This window comes from Parus major, chromosome 2 (assembly GCF_001522545.3).
Source record: "Parus major isolate Abel chromosome 2, Parus_major1.1, whole genome shotgun sequence".
NCBI lineage: Eukaryota > Metazoa > Chordata > Aves > Passeriformes > Paridae > Parus > Parus major.
This window is the reverse complement of record NC_031769.1, coordinates 33,892,589-33,913,861: the sequence shown is the minus strand read 5'-3', so window position 1 is coordinate 33,913,861 and position 21,273 is coordinate 33,892,589. Positions and strand designations below refer to the sequence as shown.

Below are 21,273 nucleotides of genomic sequence, written 5' to 3'. Positions count from 1 at the left end.
CTCTCCTCTCTTTTTTCCTTTTTATTTAAAAGAGCAGATGTTAAAGCAGGGTCCCCATCTTTTCCAGTCATCTCCTTTGGGTGGAAAGCTCCATTATTTGGGATAGTAAACAGCAACAACAAAAAGCAAGCACAGCAATGTGATTCCGGTGTGACCTACCCTCCACAACCATCCAGGCATCAGCCAGGATTCGAGGAATGTGCCAAGGGCTTTGACAGTAGCTAACATCATTCACACTCCCCTCTCCCCAGAACTGCAGCTTGCCACTATGAAATGCAAAGTAAATACACACACACATCTGCAACACAAGCAAAAAATCCTCATTATTTTCTTCATGTGTAAGTAATTTCTGGTGAAAACGGGCATGCAGGCAGCAGCCATTTTCCAGCCACAGCTCACATAGTGGAGATGGCTGCCACCATCAGGAAAGGGAACCCAGAAACTTCCCTGGAATGCCCACACCAGATCTGTAGGGTGGCATAATGAAATCTCAGAGTTAGGCCAAACAACTCAATATATTTTTCTCTATCATTGATATATAACAGTTCACTTGGTTCTGCCACTTGAGAAAAAGATGTATAGAGCTGGAAAGTAACCACAGTACCAAGACAGATGTTGAAAAAAGAGGTAATTGAGTTCTGCCAGGATGATAACAGACCCTTTCTGGCCTTCCATTATTATCACTTCACTTCAAATGTCAGTGTTATTACTGAGAGTGTCACTCTGTCTTTCTTTTCTTCAAATACTGGCTCTGGAAGACCTTGATACTCCGTTTTAAAAGAAAACTTGCATTACTAGACCTCATGGACACAGAGAAAACCTTAAAAACATGACTGGGAAGCATGTCTCAACATACCCCCACAGGATGAAAAACCAGATGTCAAGCAAAAGGAACACCTACTTTATTATCAATTTTATTAATGCCTGTGTCTTACCCTTGATTAGAGCCAAAAAAAGATTAAAAAGAAGTAAACATTTTTTTTTGCTCTTCTTATAGGCTTGTTGGCTCATGTTTTCAAGATTTATCTCCAGCTGTAAGAATTTGAAATGTCTTGAAAATGGGAGATAAACATCTAGAGTTGCAGAAATGTGGAAGCTGGTGCTTCATTAAGTGAACCAAACCACAAATTGCAAGATGTGTGAGGAAATCACTCAGGGGAAATGCTGTGACAAGGAGTACCCTTCTTTGGGCACATAGTTCTGGTGTCTTTCTAGAGCCCTTACATTCTCTTCTTTTTGTTTTTGTTTTAATTGAAATCTTGCATGTGAAAATGTACTAGCTATTCCAATATTGTTCTCTTTATTGGTAATACAAGGAACAGAAACAGGCTTAATTAGAAAGAAGAAAATGCATGTTTTGTAATGCAGTTTGCAGCAGTTATTTTTCTTTCTGAAAATAATGGCATGAGCGAAAGTTTCTGAAGTCTGATCAGTTCTTGGATTTATTAACAACGTCTCTTTGCAGTGTCCATATAAACCAGACAGAATAGCTGCAGTGAAGCTGGATTTGGACCCAGAGTGTTTAAATGACCAGGCAACACAACTAGCCATTCAAGTTGCCAGCAGTGAAGTGGCACTGCAGCATGGCAGCCTGTGTTTATGAGCTCCTCATCTGCTGTGCCACAGCTCTGTCTGAGCACAGGCTCTTCTCATACACTCATGCTGCTTTACTATTTCTGTTCTGTACAGAAATAGACAATGGATTATGTTCAAGCCTATTGTTTTGCAGTGGTAGTTTTTTGTTTTTTTGGTTTTTTTTCCTGTGGGCTGACTTTGGTTGATTTTGTTGCACTATTGGCAATTTTACTTATCCAAATATTAAGAGAGAGTGAGAACCTAAATGACTGATAGCTGTGCTCATTGAAATACTAGCAATGTTAGGAATTAGTGTGTTCTCTCCCTCCATAAAATGATCCAAAATTCAAGACTGACAAAGAACAAGCACATGGAAGTATCTGGCTCATGGCTTCCTTTTCACCAAATGCATCCTTGGGAATAATTTAAATATCATATTTCAGCTTTGTTTTACACACAGAGTGGGGTGGAAAGTAACTGCTGGGTTTGTATTAAAGGCAGAGGGTACAGTGGGAGAATTATTTTTCTAATCCTTCAGTTCAGTCAAGCTGAAGTTCCCTATATCCATGAGCCCAGAAAGAACTATTCCCTGCTTTCCAAACCTGGAATATTCTCTGGAATATCTATGAAAGACATTTCTTTCAGCAGCTTTCTGACACTGCCTTTGGCAAGCTGTCCTAGCTGAGTGTGAGTGCATTATAAGCATTGCATCAGAGCATGAGTAGGTTTCTAAAAAGGAGAAGGCTTCCTTCTTGCCTGGATGCTGGAGCTCAGTCTCTGATTTTATATGGAGGGGGTGGTGATAGGGTGGAGGGTGAGAACCAATAAATGCTTATGGCTATGAAACATTTGGAAACGCTTGAGCACATGCACTTTTCCGTTCTGACCCCCTTTGCAGCTCTCTCCCAGCGCAGAGGAGCAGTGGGTGAAAGGCAGAGATTAACTCCTCAAGTTTTCATTTGGTGAAGACAAAGGGACAGTTCCAAGGAAAGCCCAAAGAAAACATCTTCCTCAGCTTTTTTCCCCTTCCTTTCATTTCACCTTTTTTAAATTCAGTCATCACTCCATATTATGAAGTTTAGATTCATCGTTTTTTCCTCCTTCCAGCATATGTCTGCTACTTACTACAGGTCTGAAGTGAGTGTGTCAGACCCCCATACCTCAAGTGAACAGGCTCTGCTCCCAGACACTTGAAACACCACCTTTCCTAAGGGACATAAGGGGACACTTCCCTGCTGGGTGGCAATGTAGTAAATTAGCCAGATCTGGTTCTTAATGTGGGGTACACAAACTCATAGCTTCACATCATGTAAAAGGGATGAAGTGCAGTCAAATTCCCTGCTGTGGAAGTGGTTCAGTAATTTCTGCCTGGAATATATTTGAAAATGACAGGCAAGACTTGCTTTAATGTCTTACTGGAAATTCAAAATCTGTACCAATGAAGCATATTCCCCCTCCTCCAGTATAAGGTGCACAGTCAGCACTGAGATTTGCTCCAAGCCTCAGTGGGGAACTTGAATCCCCTGACCTAGTGGCCCAGAGAGGAGAATGTAACCAATTCCCTCTGACAATAAACACCAAAACTATTAATAAGATTAACTCTCTGCACCAACAATCTCAGCAGCTGTTTTAGACATAAAGAGGAAGGCTGGTGAAAAGAACATAGTGGCGACAAAGGGTTAAATAAATGTGAACTGGGCAGGATCCTGCTACTTGAATCTTTTCCATTGTTTGCTGATGAGGTGCAGGCACTTGGCTGTGCAAAGAGAGAAGGCTTTAAGGAGACACAGAATCTGGGAATACATTGCTTCTAAATGACTAAAGCTGATGTTTAGAGATAATGTTCCTGCCCACTTTATTTTTTAATACTTCAAGGCATCCATATTTCATGTAATCTCAGTTTTAATGTCAGAAAACTTGATTATAGAACCTCTAAAAGTGAATTTGCAGAAGAGGACAGTGCAGTCTCCTTGTTTTAGTAGCACTGACGAAAGCAGGGGAAGAAGTGCCTGGCAGCCATGGCAAGTAGATACTGAAGAAGGTTATCAAACCAGTGTAAATGCTGCACAGAATGCTACCAGTGCAGGACATTTTGAAAGGGAGCCTGCTAGAAGAGGATTAGGACAGTGGAGTGCTTGCTCCTGTTCTGAGAAGCAGCAGCTGAGTCTACCACATTTAACAGAAGTTGTGAAGGGCACGGAATTAAAGCTGGTAACCCAAAGGGAATGTGCTCTCCTTCTGAGATTGGTGCACTTTCCTAGAGGGACACTGTTAAGATAGAAGGGGTGGCTGCAAACACACTCTGACAGCCAGCATGCCTGAAAGGTCAGATTAGATTGAGCACTTAGTCTTTATCCATTAGCAGAAGCTAGTAAATCAGAGACTAGCAATGGCCAAGAAATAGCTGTGCCTTTGTAACATTACCATGTCTGAAACCAGATTGAGAGGGCACCAGGAAATCTGAGGGCTCTAGATAATACTCTAGATAATGGGAGAGCTGCTTCTCCATGACCTATCTGATAACCTTCCCCACATAAGGGTGTTTACAGGCTGGGTTGCAGCTAAGATGTTTAGCTGAGCTGAGATGACAACTTTATGAGGTAAGAAAAATAGCACAGTGTTTTATTGTTGTTGTTGTCGGATGTGGGAGCAGCTTTGAAAGGTTGCTGCAGCATTCTGTCAATAGAACTTTTTGGAAATAATGATTTTTCTGGTTAGGCCATAGGCTGCATTAATTTTTTGGAGGGTATAATTCTTGATCTGCTGTTGATATCTTTCTAGATAAAAACCCCAAATACTTGATTTTTCTTGGACAATCTGTTCTAAGAGCCTAGGAACACATTAGGTGGAAGTTATTTTAGAAAGGTTTTTACTTTGAAGGGCTGCTAGATATTCCAGTGTTTGTGTTTGGTGTGCCCCTGCTCATAGAAGCTGGATATTTTCAGGGTACAGCACACTGGATTTCCTCTCCTACTCTTTTAACTTGCCATTCTCATACCCAAATGAGAAGTTCACATTTGCTGGCATGAGAGCACATGCACTGCTTTTCTACAGACTCTAATCACCTTCCCAGTTGCCCTGTCCATTGAAGGAACTCCTGTAAATGGGCAGACTCTTCCCATTGGGAGGAAGCAAAAGGAGCTCCTTGGGATGTATGGGGAGCCTTACATCTCCTCTTTTCTGAAATGCTTTGTCTCATTTAAATGGTCTGCATGGATATGCCTCCGGTGTTTGTTGTCATAGCGTCACTTTTATCTGCTGGTGTCCGACTCGCCCCGCGGAGGAGAGGGGTTAAGGAAGTGCATTCAATTCACTCACTTCTTGTTTACAGGCAGTATTCACACTGGCAGTGCTTCATAACTTTCATCAATGGGAAGAAATTAGGATGGAAAGCTTCCTCAAAGTCTGTCTGCCACTAAGACTGTTTGCATAGTCCAGTTTAGGGAAAACAAGGAAAACACACACACAAAAGATGACGAATGAATGGATACCTTCTAAAGAGAGGAGAAAGCCTGTAATAGAGAGATGGAAGACAAGAGAGAGGATTTCAGGCTTGTACTTCTCTTGACATAACACTCTTTTTTGAGTATTTTGCAAATAATGGAGTCTGGTTTCAAGTCTTTGAGGGCTACTATAATAGAATTAATTAATTGGAATGAGAAAAGGAAAAATAAGCAAAGCATAATACTTTTTCAAAAGAAAAAACAATGCTTACAGGATTTGTGAATGTCATATTTAAGAGGATTTTTTTTAATGGAATTAATGAAAAAGTTCAAATTTTAATTGAAAAAGGAGCAAGAGAAGGAAAACAAAAGCCTTCCTACACTTCAATATGTTGAATACCTTTGAAGCAGATCTTAATGTTTATTAGTTTTTCCTTATCTTGATTTGGAAAAGTTAAAGGAAATTACATTTAGTTATATTTTTTGTGTGTATTAGCATTTGTTTATTTTAATAAATATGTCTGATAATTAACTTCCATTTCAGTTTCTTTTCTGCAAAGCCTAGAATAATTTGCACTGGAAGGGTTCTTTGAAGATTATCTTGTCCAACCCCTCTGCCATAGGTGGGCACTAGATTAACATGATGCCTGGAGAAAGTCTAGTATAAGCATTCTCATTTTTCTCACTCTGTTGTCTCACTCTTCAGCAGTTTATTTTAGCTTCCAGGAAATTAATAGCAGATTATTTTAGACATGGTTACATAATACCATAATTCTTCTCTATTTCTGTGGCAAAGAACTATACACTGAGTAAAATTCCTGATGTTTAATTGCATCAAATATTCGAGACATTGTATCAGAGGAACCTATTTACATTCTTCTCCTGTAATACCTAAATTCATTTTAACATTCCTGTAAAGTGAGGGGTTATTCATTTTCACATTTTATGGCTGATGAACTGAATCTGAGAGAGACTAAGAAATTTGCCAAAAGAAATCAGTGGTGAATTAGAAACTGAAATGAACTTTCCTAGGTCCAGACTAGCACTTTAATGACCTCTGCCACTGCTTTCTGTCCAACCTCCCCTTGATTTGATCTATTGTTTGATGAATCTTCTGTTGTTGTAATAATCAGAACTCAAATGTTTCCCCCCCCTTACAGTTTCTGTAAAGAACTCGATGAGGTCTTCTTGTTTTTTTTCTGTAACAGGGCAGCATTGGAAGCAGCAGACATTTAACCTTCCCAGGGCATATCCCTCTTTTACTAATTCCATGCAAGCACCTTGAACTAGGCTGCCAAACCCAGCACATAACAAAAGTGGGAGAGAGTAAGGAGTGTGTTCCCTCTCACCCCACCAGTTCTGGTGTGTGCACAGTAGAATTGTTTCTCTGCCTTCCTTTGTGGAGGTGCAGATTTTCTTCAGTCCCAGCACTTCAGTGAATTAGCAGTGGCAGCCCCAGTTTCCCACATGTACACTTTGAAACAGCTTGCATTCCATGAGCAGTACATCACTCCCAGCTTGGAAATGGTGATACCATTTGAAGATTCCTTCACAGAAAATGAGTGGTTTGCTACATATTTAACTAAAATTTAAAAGAAAGAAAAAGGGGAAAAAAAAAAATCCACCCAGGTCTTTTCTCTCTACTTGTCTGCTTCTGAAAAGTAAGGCATCAGACTTCAAGGTGCTCAGCCCAGAGAGAGAAGGACAGCTTCTATGGCCCACAGGAAGAACAGCAGCCACAAAAGAGTCTAGATGATATACAGCCTTAGCCTTAAATCCAGCCAAATTGAGAGCCTCGTGCCTGAATGTCCTCTCTGCCACATCAGCCCCAAATGCTTGTGGGAAAAGGGGGGACAAAGACAGAAGAGCAACCTGCCCCACACAAGGAGCAGCAAGGAAAGCTGTTGTACATAGGCACATCAGGACAGCTGCTGAAGGGAAGGAACTGTATCCACCCAGGATAGCAATCCTGCTCCAGAGCTTGGAAGCTGGGCTCAGTTGCTGATAGCCAGGTGGCTCTGTGCCAGAAAGCAGAATGGCACGAGCTTTGCATTTCAGTGTCGTGGAGATCCTAGCAAAGAGCTGGGGCTGTAAGAATTTCTTTCTTCAGGAGAAAATGTAACACATGGGCAAGAGCTAAGGGCCTGATCTCTTTCCCCAACACCAAGAAGATCTATCAAAGTCCTGAAGAATTGTTACAGAACAAAAATGAGGAAACGGATCCAACTGAATTATTCTGCTTCTAAGCAAGCCAGTCGCTTTTCTTCCATTTGTCTGCAAACCACATCACTTTCCTGAAGTTAGATGCAGGACACGGGGACACTTAGCACTGCCCTTCTCCAGCCTGGCCATCTCCTGGAGGCCTCAAGACTTTCATTCAGACTCTTTGTTTAGAAAACAGGAAAACTGAACACAACAGTCTGCACCAGCTGAACCTCCATTTGCTCCACATGTAAGGCCAATCTAATGTCAGCAAGCAAGAAGTGTTTCTGAATGAAAAGCTGAACACACATCTCCAGGTTTTAAGAAAGTGGACACTAACAAAACACCTATTTTCTTATCCTCTCATGCTCATGCTCTTAATGTGCCAAGTGTCTTAAATGTCATCTCCTCGGGATTGTCTCAGAGCTGTATGACCAATTCCCAAACTATGTGCATCAATGGGACTATCAGTGGTTCCACAGCACATCCAAACTCATCCTGAAACACTGCAATTAAAAAAAGACTGTGGCTTTAGGATTGCTGTTCAAACCAAACCGTTATTTTAAAAGATAAGAGAATGGCTATTGTCATGCTAAAACCTGAAGACAAAATTACTATATATATATGGTAGTTTTTATATATATCAGCCTTTTATATTTCTTTATGAGGAAAAAAAATTGGCTGTAGTTGCAATCAGTCTTAATTCATTCTTTATTGCTGCTCTGGTTCTGTGTTATTTGAGCTGGTTAACTGTTAAAAGCGTTTCAAATATTCACATGGTCTGCATTAGGTTACAGAATAAAAGTAAGTACAGCCCACCAAATGTAACTTTCTGAAATCTAAACCACATGAACTTGATTTCTTTGTGGTACAACTTTAATTGGGTTCAGAGGTCTTTTGGTCTTACCTGTCTATCTGCTCTCCGATGGCCTGACCTGATAAAGCTAATACAAAGAATCTGCGAATGCGATCCAAACTGATTTCTCTCAGTTACAGTACATGGCTTTATTCTTCACAGTAACAGCCCTTTAGCCTGGTTCATTATTAGGCTGCAAGTTTGAACCCTGGAGCCACCACTGAAATGGAACTAGAAGTGTCACAACTTATAGTAAAAGATTGTGTCCCCTTGCAACTCTGCAAAAGAGTAGTGGAGGGAATAAGAGCACATAGGTGTGACTCGAAGTGATCACATCCCCTGGCAAAACTGCATGAGCATGCAAACATATGTATGCCTCACATTGTCACAGCAAATGTCACAACAGAGAATGCACCCAACACGCACCACATAACAGAGAAGCAACTGCAAACAGAAATGCCAACAAAGCCTGAAATCTTCAGATACTGATCTTGAGCTGATTTGGAATTGTTGTTTTTTTTCCTTTTGACAAACTCTGCTTTGTCTTAATGACTCACTGTTCACTCATCAACACTCCTCTGTGTTGCACTGTGTCCTGCCATATGCCTTGCTCAAGTGAAACAACAGTACTGTCACTTCCCACCCAGAAAAGCACATCATACCCCAACAACAAGAAAGGCACTGTACAACAGGTACACTCACCTGATATCCTGTCACCCAACTTGTAAACAAAGACCTGTATCAGCTTGTGGGAGCAGATCTGGAATTAAGCAGACAGCTCAGGAGAAATGCAGGTAGAAAAGGAGCAGTGTGCTGAAATACTAAAAGTCCCTTTGCCTGAGTAGCTGGTTTTGCAATGCACAGCCTTGATTTTGAAAAAGTAACATGAAAAATATTCACAGTGCTCATAGCTCTTGGAAGAAGACACCATAGAAAGGAACACTCAGCAGACCCAGTAATAAAATAACATAACACAATATTGAATGTTACTCAACTGAAACTTCCACTGTAATTCATAGGTTTCATTCAAGTAAATAAATCAGTAACAAGTAAAAACATTACAAGTCATCCTCTAGTTCAGGCAAATTACATTCTGTTTTCTCTACTGGAAAACACACACAGACAAAAAAAAAAACCTTTCAAAACCAATGTAGAATTTTATTTTAGAATAATATTTTACATCCCATTCCCAAAGCTGTTTTTGTCTCTGTCATTTTTCTACGGTTCTATTACCAAGCACTTTTCTGTACCAGTAGAACTGATCTCTCAAGTAATTTCCACCAGTGAACATACCAGCAGTAACAAATAAGGTCCTTTAATTATTTCCAGGTTTTTCCAATAAGCAGTGTTGGCAACACAGCTCTTAGCTCTCTGTCCATCATACAAATAACAAGGCAAGGCCTGTAAACATGGCAGGGGCGTCTCTACTTTCCTGTTCATCTAATGGGCAAGCAGCAGGAGTAAGAAGGAAATGTATACCTCAGTTGGTGGGGTTTTCTTGTCAACATGTTTTTTTGGGTCATTTACACTGTCTTCAAGGACAAAACTAAGAGCTTCCCAACTTGGTCATAAGGAAAATTGAACATTTCCAAGGATGCTTCTTCCAAAACAAAAACTGTTTTATTTTTTTTTCCCCTTAAAATGTGGTTTTGTGCTTTTGTTCTCAAATCCTGTTTTCTTTTTTATATGGGGTTTTGCTTCCCTCTGTATTTCTGGGTTCTGCTTGGGTCCAATATTGTTCCTAGCATTTGCTTTATAGGACTTAAGGCCCCACAACCCTTGATGTTGGATTAATGTACTACAAAAAGCTCCATGCTACCAGGCTGTGTACAGAAAAAGACCAGACTGGAAGGGACCCCAGCTTTCCCCACAGAGAAGTATAGTTTCACTTGATGGCTTCTGGAATGAACTTTGCCTATTATGTTTTATATAGATTTTGAATAAATCCTCTGAGTCACAGATTTCTTATTGGAACAATAGAAGGAAATAGAATAGAATATAGAGGCCAGGGGAAATTTTGGAAGAAAGTATGGATTTGCTTCCCTGTCATGGAGCCCAGATTCCATATCTTTCTCCACATCCATTTAGTATGGCACAAAGGGAACTCACTGACTTTTTTCTTTCAACTTCGTTTGCTACTTCGCAGTAGAAAAATTATTTTGCTTCCTATTTTATTTCCCTACAGAGCAGAAAAAATTCAACAACGCTCTAGGTCTCTTTCCTCTGTGGGCCTGGGACATACTGCAGAGAAAGAAGAAATTAAAACAAAATAAGAAGGAAATTAATTGTAAAGAGGTAAAGTTTTCCACACAACTCTTCCATTTGGAATATGTACTGATAGGCTCCAAATGTCATCTACAGACTACACATTGTCAGTCTGACCTCGGTTTACTACCCGTGCCATATAATCTCAGAAAAAAACACATTTGAAACAAGAACAAATTGAGAAAAATAATAGGAGATCAGTTCAAATTTGGTCTCCATTGGTCATCAGCTACAGTTAACATCTTCAAGTATTGTACCTGCATTTCAACCAGAATCAATCCTCCATAACAGCCTGTTGAGCTTAACAGCCATCCTGTTTGAATATTTAAAAACTGCCGCTGCCTTTTGCCCACTTTCATTATGTTAATTTACATCTGGTGCCCAAAAAAGCTACATCAACAACTCACAGCAATAATGAATTAATGAATTCCAGCATGTCCAAAGAGAGATTCCTTCAGGCACATTAAGTCAGCAGTTCATCTCTCCAGGGACATTTTGTAATAACAGCTCAGAAACACTTGCTGAGAACACAAGCTTTAGCCCTGTGAATGTCAGGAAAGCTTTCTGCATGCAGCTCTGCCCAGAAGCTACAGGAGACCACCACCATTCAGATCTGTGCATCTCTTGCACATCTCCCTGTGCAATATTTGGGACAACCCTACTGCATGTTACAAGCCAGAAATACATGGCATGGGCAACCAGCTGTCAGAAAAGGAAGCCAGATATTCCACTGTTGCCAGCACTTCCTTCCAAAGTGCTTAAAGTATCAAGCAGCACCATGTGGCTGGTCATTCTCCAGATGCCTGAGACAAGAGCCTATCTGAGATATGATGAGCAACATCAGTCATACAAAGACTGAAATAAAGGGGAAAGCTTCAAAGTTACACTGCCTAAATGCCCAGCTTCAGGTGTGAAAGGGGATGCTCACAGCACTGTGAGCAGCAAGCCCAACCAGCTGACACTTAACCAACCTGGAAACCCACTTCACTACTCTAAGAAACTTCTCTTTATGTTCTCTATTTGTATTCTTTTTTGGTCATTTTACTATCATAGGTGTGATCATCCTGTCCTTCCCTGGGAAATCACAGACATTTCTATAAAGCAGAGAATAAAGAGGAAAAACAAAAGAATTTTAAAGATGTCCAAGCCCTTCATAAAAATGCCTAATTCTGGCGATGCTGAGAAGAACAAGAGAACTCTAGACAAACACTGAATGGCTTTCAAGGAAAATTGTGAATTCCTCAACATATAGAATGATGATACCAAAAATCTCAGTTGGGACTTGAACTCATATCAAAGATCTTTAGGTCAAAACCACTATGAAGTGAACAAATGGTTCAGAACAACTGCTCTGCTAAGAAGTTAGAATTAACATATCTGCCTTCTAACCAGGTCTAGAAAATGCTAAATTGCTTGAAGAAAACTTAAAAGATCAACAGCTATTGTTCTCATTAAAGAAATCATGTGACTAGGAGCACCGCAAACATTTCTGTATAGGATCATTTGATGCTAACTATGTTTTTTTTTTTAAATCTCACCAAAACAGAGCAAAAAATGGGGAGACAGAAAAGTGTAAAGAAGTAAAATGTACAAGCCAAAAACATTAGAAAATGAGCAACAAACACAGCCTTTTCCTGTATCACATGTATATATGTACATACTGCGTTTCAATCTGTAGGGTTAAAAAAGAAGAAATGATACTTTGAGCCCTCACATTTACAGCACTGGTGAGCCTGGATCTTACAGTTAAAGAACTAGATAAAAGTAACATAATATTCAGAATTCCCCAGGAAGTACATTCAATTCTCTTAATACTGTCAAATAAGCTAGGGATTTGGATTTCACTCATTTTGAGAATTGTTCACTGCAAACATTTTATTACCTCACCGAGTTTTATGGACCCTATCAGAACAGCTGCGATTCACTTCACTTGCAGCAGAGGAAGCTGGTAATAGCTCAAAGATTGCCCCCTTCATTTCATAAACCAATTAGGACCTGGATCCTACAACTGGAGTAACACAACCCCTTCTTTTACTGGCAAAATTCCACTTCATTTATGTGAGCTCAGAATAAACGTCTCTGTTGGCAGAACACAGATGCTCATAGCAGCAAATGTTTCTAAAATACACTCTCTAATTTGTTCCTTCTTTCAAGGAACACTTTTCCTGCACTCTCAATCTACCTGCAGGTTCTGTCTAGCCATCAGTTCCTTGTTCAACTCAGCAATTTTTTACCAAACATAGCTAAGATTATTTAAATTTATGGTTTACTATGTGGAACTTTGTTAGGAGGTCTCAAAAATAATAGATTTATTTAAATTACTTTTTCTCCTTCTAAATCAAGCATAATTTCATTTTTGTAAAGAAGTAATTTTGGTGATTTTGTCATCTTAGATTTATCCATGCCTTTGATTCAAATTGTTAGGATTTTGAGGGGGTTTTTTGTTTGGTTGTTTTTCTTTTTCAAATGCATATTTAGCCTGTCCATAAGTATAAATAGAACCATATATATGCCTTAAATGGAACTATACTGTACCATTGATTTTGAAAACTCAACTCATCAATTAATAAGGAGGCCTACTTTTACAGGTGGTAAAATAGGATCCATACACTTTACACAAGGTCTGTAACTCCTGTGTTTTCCCTCAGGCACTTTCCTCTGAACTATTGTAATTGGTTTGCAGCCAGGTACCAGCTTAAAAAAAAGAAAAAAAGAAAAATAAAAAAAAAAACCAACCCAAAGTGTTAACACTTTATTAACTTATAGTATGCTTTTATATTCCTTTGGAAGTGTTCAAAAAAGACACTGGCAAGACAAACCATGTAAAATCGAGGTGTTCTCTGTTCAGGACATCAGTGCCAATTCCTTTATTGAAACAGATACAAACATAACTTCTTAGTGGGCAACTAATCTTTTATCAGAATTCTTTGTACATAAAGGTCTTCATTTCTCACTCATTACAGCCATTGTGCCACCCCTAGCAAACCTTTAAGCCCTTCTCTGAACTGACATGGTGTAAGGCAGAATCCAGACTTCTCTGGAACCTGCAAATTAGTCTCTTAAATGAAAAGAAATTTTTAAAAAAGCCTTACACCAAACAAAGTCTGTATTGTTTGAGTTAGTGTTTTACTGTGGCTTAGTTACCTGTCAAACAGGCTGACACTTGGATAAAACACATACTGGAATCATGCATCAGGGCATGTTAAGCACAAACCTGTGATGAAGAGCAGAGCTATGTGATTCGGCTGTGCAGAGCCCTAATGATCTTTTTCTGGTCTAGGGGAAGCTTGATCTGTCATATCAAACCCACTGCAATTCTGAGATCCTCTTCCATCCAAAAATGATTTTACATCTGTTTTAGTTCAAAGAGTCATATAAATCAGAAGCTCTGCCCATAAATTTTGATGACACCTTTAAAGAAGATTTATACAGTGTGTACTATATATATACGGGGGAGGTATGTAAGAGATACCAACCACTAAAATTAAGGAATCAATGCTAGATTCTCCAAGTTCTGTATATCATATTTAAGTCCTATTTATGACTTTCTCTGATGTGAGAGCCAACCAATGCATATGAAAGCTCAGTATTTCTGTTCAGATAAAATTATGGGTGCAGTACACTATTCTGACCTTGTTTTCCTGTAGTTCTTGGGAGGGACAAGCTTTTCAGGACAAAAACATCATGATCCATTCTTAGAAATCACTTGCATGAGAGCTGGCTTGAGCATAGCTTCACTGCCTATCTCAACCATCAGGAGGGGGAGAGGGCTGCTTTCTTCTCATAACATGAGACAACAATCCTAGTAAGAGTCAGTGGGCAGCAAGTCACACAATATCCCTTACACTTTTTGGTTTTGGTGTTCTTGGTGTGAGAAAGCAGCATTAGTAACTCTCTATCAAGTAGAAGTTATGAAGAAAACACTGTGTTCATTAGTTTATTTAACCAACATGTATAACAAGTGCATAACTTTCAGGATAATAGTTGACTTCAAGTCAGGTAAGAAACACACTAAACTCTCTTCATTTCAGATTGAAAGGCTATTACCTGGCTATTGATCCTCCTTTCAGTCCCCCAAAAGTCACCTTGATATATGTCAGTACTTTCCAGCCTCCTCCTAGACCTAGCATCAAGGAAGAGTTTTTGGGAAGGCAGAGAAGTATATTCTTGAGGCTAGAAGAGCGGTGTTGTGAATAACCACCTGTTTGTGCTGTGCCTGACACACAGACTGGCACTGTTTGTCTCTGTTCTTCCTGACTCAGCAGAATGGGGAAAAACTGAGTCAGCAGCTCCTGAACATGCAATGCAAACAACAGAGGAGGAGGTTGGAGAGCAGACAGACCTTCTAAATACCACAGCATGGTTCTGCAGGTCAATGTGTGGACCTGGGCAGCAGCTTGCTAAAAGGGATGAACAGCTTGAGAGGGTCCAGCTCATTTTCTCCCTCATCATCCTCTCAATTAAGCTAAGCTATGAGACAACTTGTTTCTGGGAATGGCTCATTCGTAATAATTTCCTAAGTAATTCACCTGAGCTGAGACTTGTGGCTGCTGCTCACATGTGGCTTGATGGGATTCCATGTCAAGGCTGGCCAAGGTCAGTGTGGTTGAAGGAACTACAGAAAACATGTCTTAGCATAAACAGAGGGAAAAGAAGCAGGACCATTAAACAGGAATTAAAGCTCAACTTTTAGCACAAAGATGGAAAAAAAAATTTGGACAGAATGACACTGTCAGATGCTCTCTCTTTCCACCTCTCCCTTTTCCTCCCCTTCCTGTGATCTCGCTGATGTTCTTACATGCTGCACAACCAAGACTATGGAATGGACTTGATCGAACAACTGAGTGGTCATTTGGTACTTCATCTCTCACTGCACATTTCTTCTCATTTCACAACATACTGTGGTGCTTCAGTTCAAATACATGAGTTGGAACAGAGGCTTTTATCACAGATTTCCTGGAAAAGGAAATAGTCTTTGAATTTAATAAAAGCACATCATTCCATGGCCTCTTTGATGCCACATACTCCACCAACTTACTAAGAACTTAGAGAGAGAGACTTTCTCTTGGATGTTCAAAGATCCTTCTCAGTCACACATCTATTCCAAGTGCCTTCCAGAACTAACTGCATTATGGAAGGGTTTCTGCCTGTGATTGTCTCCTACAGGAGTCTTTTCTGTTTCCTTAAGCTATAAAGGATGATAGCAGGATACTCAACCAGCAGTTGCAGTCTCAGATATCTTGTGCTATGGTGAAACTCCTGTGCTGGCCACAGAGATGGTCTGCCCTTCTGCCATCTGAGACCCTCCAATTATGACTGAGAAGTTTGGTTTTTTTTCATTTTCCAAATGGCCAAGGCCACCAAACCTCTGTTAGTCCCACTACATGCATGGAGCAGTCAATTTTTCTGACTACTACATTTCCCATTCCCCTTTGTTTGAAAAGCCTTCAAACCCACAAAAAGATAATAAACTGGAACCAGAGAGACACACATAGCATCATGAGAGCAAAGAGAGAGAGGAACACTAAGGCAATGAATAGATATTTAAATGAATGCTGCATGTGGGGTTTGAAAGGCTGTTCTCCCACCGGTACCATGATTCTTCAGGACATCAAGGCACCAGGCACTTCTTACAAACCCCTTTTGTTGCTTTCTCCTACCTGCTTGCATTTCACCAAATGTGGTTGCAATTTTTCCCTTTTGATGCTGTGCCAGAAGACCATCTTATCTCGATTAAAATGCTCTACAACACTTTAAAAACAGATAATCTACATCACATGGTTAGTGCTCTATATCCTCTTTAGAGCCTGAGTTCACTGAAACTGGACTCACTCTCCATTTACTACAATGTTAACAATTTGCTTCATCTGTGACAATCCTCTGGCCTCCCATGTTCTCTGTCAGCTACAGAACTGTACCAGGCAGTTTCAAGCTGGAATAATTAATAGTTATGTCCACTACTAGCTTGAAAAACTAGCTTGAAAGCAAGTTACCTTCTCTACGAATGCTGTTAGGTTGCAGCCACCTACAGTATTTGATAGTCTGAAAAATACATCTTTCCTAGCAAAAGATGTGTCCAGATAGAGCAACCACCATGCTATGCTGTCACCAATTTGTCTGCCCAGAATTCTCTCTCTCACACAGCTCTATATTCAGTCACAGAAAAAATGGAGTTATTTTAAAAAGAAGACAAGCACAGCTATTGTACAGCCTAGTTCAGAGCCCCATATCTTGAGCTGATTCAGCTTATCTGCTTTTCCATACCTTTGACAAATGCATGTCTTATATCATTTTTTCTTGCCTTCCTCCGTATGCCATCCTGCTTTTCCTCCATGTATCTTATCTAGAAATGATGTGCTATTAATCAGCCAAAGACACCCTTCACTGCTAAGTGTTCCTCAACTGATTTTTCATCAGCACAAGTAGTTACTAGTTCCAGCATTCCTCCCACATGCTGAAGGCTTGGAGGGGAGGGAGGAGGGATGGCAAGAAGGTTAGAGGCTGGCTCACCACATAAATACTATCTGGGACCTTTATACCAACCTGCCAGCTTGCTGTAATGGTAATCTTGCTGTTTGTTCTCAACAAAAGGAACATGGTGGGAGGAAAGTGGGGCTGCACCCTGTCTTATTTTTTAAGTTAATAACCTTCATGCTCTTCCTTTTATCTGATTAATCTGGCTGGGTGCCTGCTCAGTAGTAGCTGAAGCTTAATACCTGAAATAATCTGTGGACATACACTATGCCAGTAAGGCTTGCCCAACAATGCACATTCTGTCATGCTTTCCCATGCCTTGTGTCAATATCTCATTTTATGTGCAAGCCCCCAGAGTAGGGGATAGGAAAAAACAGAGGCATGGAAGGAGAGAGGGAGGGAGAGAGAAGGCTAGAGGGAGAAGAAAGAGAAGGAGAAACGAAAATAGGGGAAAATTACATCCCTTGGGAATGTCAGCTGCTACAAACTCGCCCACTCCTCACCATGAAATGAGCTGTGTGCGGGCACAGGTGGGTCCCATTCTCTGTTACTAGAGCACAGCCTACAAACAGGGGCTAAATGAAGACTTTCATTGCTGTTCCCTGTTTTCATTGGAGCAAGGCCATCATAAACATTTGCAGGTGGCTTGGCCATAGTCTGACACTAAAATATTTGTGGTTGTGATAAAAATCAGAATATTGCTACAAGATGGTTCTATATAACCTTCAGGGCTTGATCCTGCTCTTACAGAACTCAGTGAGAGTTTTACCCGGTTTCTCTCTGCTGATTTTATTGCTCATTAAAAGGCATTTTCCCCAAAACAATTCTTCATGGTAAAGACTCATCTACCCTTTGGGGCAGATTCAGATGATTTTTTAAAAAGGGAAACTCAACCAAAATCCACTGATTTGAGCACCTCAGAATTTGGGCTAGTTAAATAGCTAAACAATCTCAACTTTGCAAGACTAAATCAAAACAACCAAACTTTGAAGAACTCAAATATTTTCTGAATTCATCGGGATTTTTTTTTCATTTGTTTAATACCAGAACCATTGTCCAGTCTGTATTCCTCATGAATGAGTCGTGGATATAATTCTTACCACGTTTAGAAGGATAAGATGAAGATAAATGGAAATGACAAGATATGCTCTTTGAATAAGTAAAAGAGACACCACAGGGAAAAGACTGAAGGAAAAGACAAACAAGGATGCTCAACACTTTGGCAAGTAGAGGAAGTTGAAAATACAGCAATTATCTCCTAGGACACACCATGAACAAAAAACAAAACCTCCTAGGAAGAGGAAAGAATGGGGAACAGAGTATGCTGGAGGTCACACCATAAGTCTCATTCGCACACCAACTCACACAGAGACTAAAATGCTGACAATTGCCTCCCAATAAAGCAGCTTTAGACTCAGACTTAGGAAACATTTGTGTGATTCAGTCACGGGGAAGAATTAAGATATGTCATGACAAAGTTTCCCAAATGAGACACACCACTGACTAGGAAAAGGCCTTTTTATCCTCAACCCCTCAAACTTTGGAGATTCTAATCACCATGGCCCCGAACCAACACAAACCTAAAACCTGACTGACAGGGTCTTGCAAAACCACATGCAGTTTTTTTCTCATTATATAGAAACAATTGTTTGGAAGCCAAGTACAGTCTTACATAAAACACCTCACCACTGAGTATTAAAAGTTGTTTGGGGTTTTATTATGCTTTTAATTAGGATCATAATTACCACTAGACCTATTAAGTCACAATTTGAACAGGAGCTTAATCATCCTTAACGCAAATAATGGCATTAGTTAATGTTTTTCTTTCTAAAATTGAAAAAGAAACTGTTTCTTCCTCCCTCCCTTTCTCCCCAGACCCCTGTCTTTGAACTGAATGGGACACATATAAGACAACAACTTTGCTGGATTCACAGGCAAGTGGTATTGCATGTGAAATCTCAGTGAACACTGTGTTTTGTCAAGATGGAACATATACAAAGGGCAGATCTATCAAATAGGTTTACCTGACCCAACCTACCAGATTTATTTATTAAGAAGCAAATCCCGAAAGAGTAGTAAAAAGGAAAATAGAGTATCTTGGCCAGGAGCAAAAAACTAGGGCAGCAGATGGAATTTGTGTCCTGTGCATGGCTGGGTAACCCAGAGCTCAGTGCCGTGGGCCATCCCAGCTACCATGGGAGATACAGAGCCTGTGGCCTACACCAAGAATCTTGAAGGAAAACTCAAGAAAAACTGAATTTTTGGTTTTCAATGCCAGGATTTCACTTTTTGGTTTTACTTTGAAAAGACTGAAAGTTGCTCATCAATTATTTTGATAATGACTGGGGACAGAGACTCCTTTTGCACATATCACTTAATTGATGTGACCAAATTACAAATGGCAGATAATGAATCTGAAGTACTGCTTCTTTCTTAGTCCACTAATATATCTTTTTATCCATACATTTTCAGCATAAGCCCACCCCTAAATTCTCAGAGCTGTGTGATTAAAGCTGAACCCTCAAGCCATTGGGGAAATTTCTGTGCAATTAAAAACAAGTTACTGTGACTTACAAGGATCTCATACTTGCTGGAAGTAACTACGTGTGCTAAACATGGATGGTTTTGTTCACACAGTTCTCCAGATATTAACACTCCATTGGCATTCAAGCCAATACAATAAGCATCTATACTGTCAATTTATGGTAATAAATATGGATCCATCATCACAAATTGAGCAGCTGTTCACACGGTGCCAAATTCTATTTATCTTGATGATGTTTTTGTCTTCCAGCATTCCTCATTTAAGCAGAGGACATAGGAAATAGCTCAATTCCATAGAAAACACAGAATTCCCATTGAAGGAATTTAAAGGATCGTCTTCACAAGCACTTTGTCTTTCTTCCCAGGTCATGTTTTTAGAAAAAACATGCACTATGATCATAAGAAGATAAAACAAAACTGGATGCAGAAAGCAGGATTTTCCAGTAAGTACAACATTCTGTCTTTTTTGAACCAGGGTGCCATACCTGGAGTAACCTGGCCATTCCCCAAAGTGTGCAACATGTGCTGCAGGGGTCCTTGCTCGTCCTGGCAGGGTCCAGAGCAAACCCTGTAACCTCAAAAACCACTAGAATGACATCTGCTCCTGCATGCAGCTGGACCTTAAGAACTGTGAGGACATGAGGACAACATCTGGTCCTATGGGCAGGAGCCAGGGAACCAGAGAAATGAGAAAATGGAAATGGACTCACCCAATCTGCCGATTTGTGGAAGGTGCTTGTGTAATGACAGAACTGGACTGTGGAGATGGCATGGCTTGCTGAATCACAACGCTGGTGTCGTGGTTTGGCATCCTTGTGTTTGTCAGCTGGTGGGATCCAGGTCCTGCCATTGCTCCTCCAACTGTGTTATGCATGGATATATTCTGTGAAAAGCAAGGAAATGGGAGATGGTGGAGGAAAATAAATAAATAACTATATGTCTTAGTCTGCTTTTCGGTTCTACATGAATTCTATTAGAAATCTGAAAATATCCACAACATGAAAAGTTACTGGCTCCTGGTAAATCCCAAGTCAATAGATCTTGTTATAACCAACAGCAATTAAAAAAAAATAAAAAAATGAATATTTACTTTCATAGGGCAATATAAATGGAAAAATACTTGCTGGTTGACTAATCACTCTTCTGTGATTCTGTCTTGTGATTTGTAATGGGGATATTTAGCACATATTTCTCCTAAATTAACATGATATAAGTACAGGACACCTTAATTTACTGCATGGCCTGTGTACTGTGTACTGTGTTTGCTTAGACTGACAAGCAAATCAAGTTTTACAGTCCCAAAGTAACAAACAGTACACAGCACATCATGAAACAGCCATTTCTATTAGTCTCCATAGATTTTGTAGAGCAAAAATATCCCAGAGGCTTAGAATAACACTGTATTTCACCACATGTAACCTTTGCTTCAGGTAACTCAGAGCTCTTAAAAAGTTCCTAAAAGAATAAAAAGTTCACAGATAACTCCTAGCCACTAAGCAAACAGCCAGTGAGAGACCAGGACAAGGACACTGCTAAGGAAGGAGCCATGGAATAAGACTTCTCTCCTGTTATGCCTGTACACACAACACACACAGCTGCTAAACCGCAGGGTTTGACTTGGCCTGCGTTTAAAAACAAACAAAACTCTCAAGCCAGAGATAAGCCACAATGTATACACATGAAAAATACGGTAACCTTGAGAGCATTATTTTTCCTATCAGGCATCAACGTGTGAATTGTTAGCAGCAAGAGGAAAAGAAACTTTCCATTGTCACCTCATGCTAGGCTGAGGAAAACGGGGACAAAAAAACCCTTATACACACACTGCCACTAAGACTCACGCAAAGAACCTTCCTAACCACAGCAGTACTCAGGATTAAAAAACAAAGTTCTATTTCATTCAGAATTCCAATT

The 21,273-nt window shown here is 40.0% G+C and overlaps 1 protein-coding gene across 2 annotated transcripts in view; it reads right to left on the bottom strand.

Moving 5' to 3' along the window:
- Positions 1–21,273, bottom strand: part of CREB5 (cAMP responsive element binding protein 5) — a 214,558-nt gene that overhangs the window by 153,823 nt on the left and 39,462 nt on the right. For both annotated transcript variants that reach the window (XR_004495813.1, XM_033511893.1), the window contains exon 4: positions 20,070–20,242. Coding sequence is in view for 1 of the 2 variants with exons in the window: in XM_033511893.1 (XP_033367784.1) it covers positions 20,070–20,242 (173 nt within the window). In the remaining variant the exon portion in view is untranslated. The remainder of the gene's footprint in view (positions 1–20,069; positions 20,243–21,273) is intronic.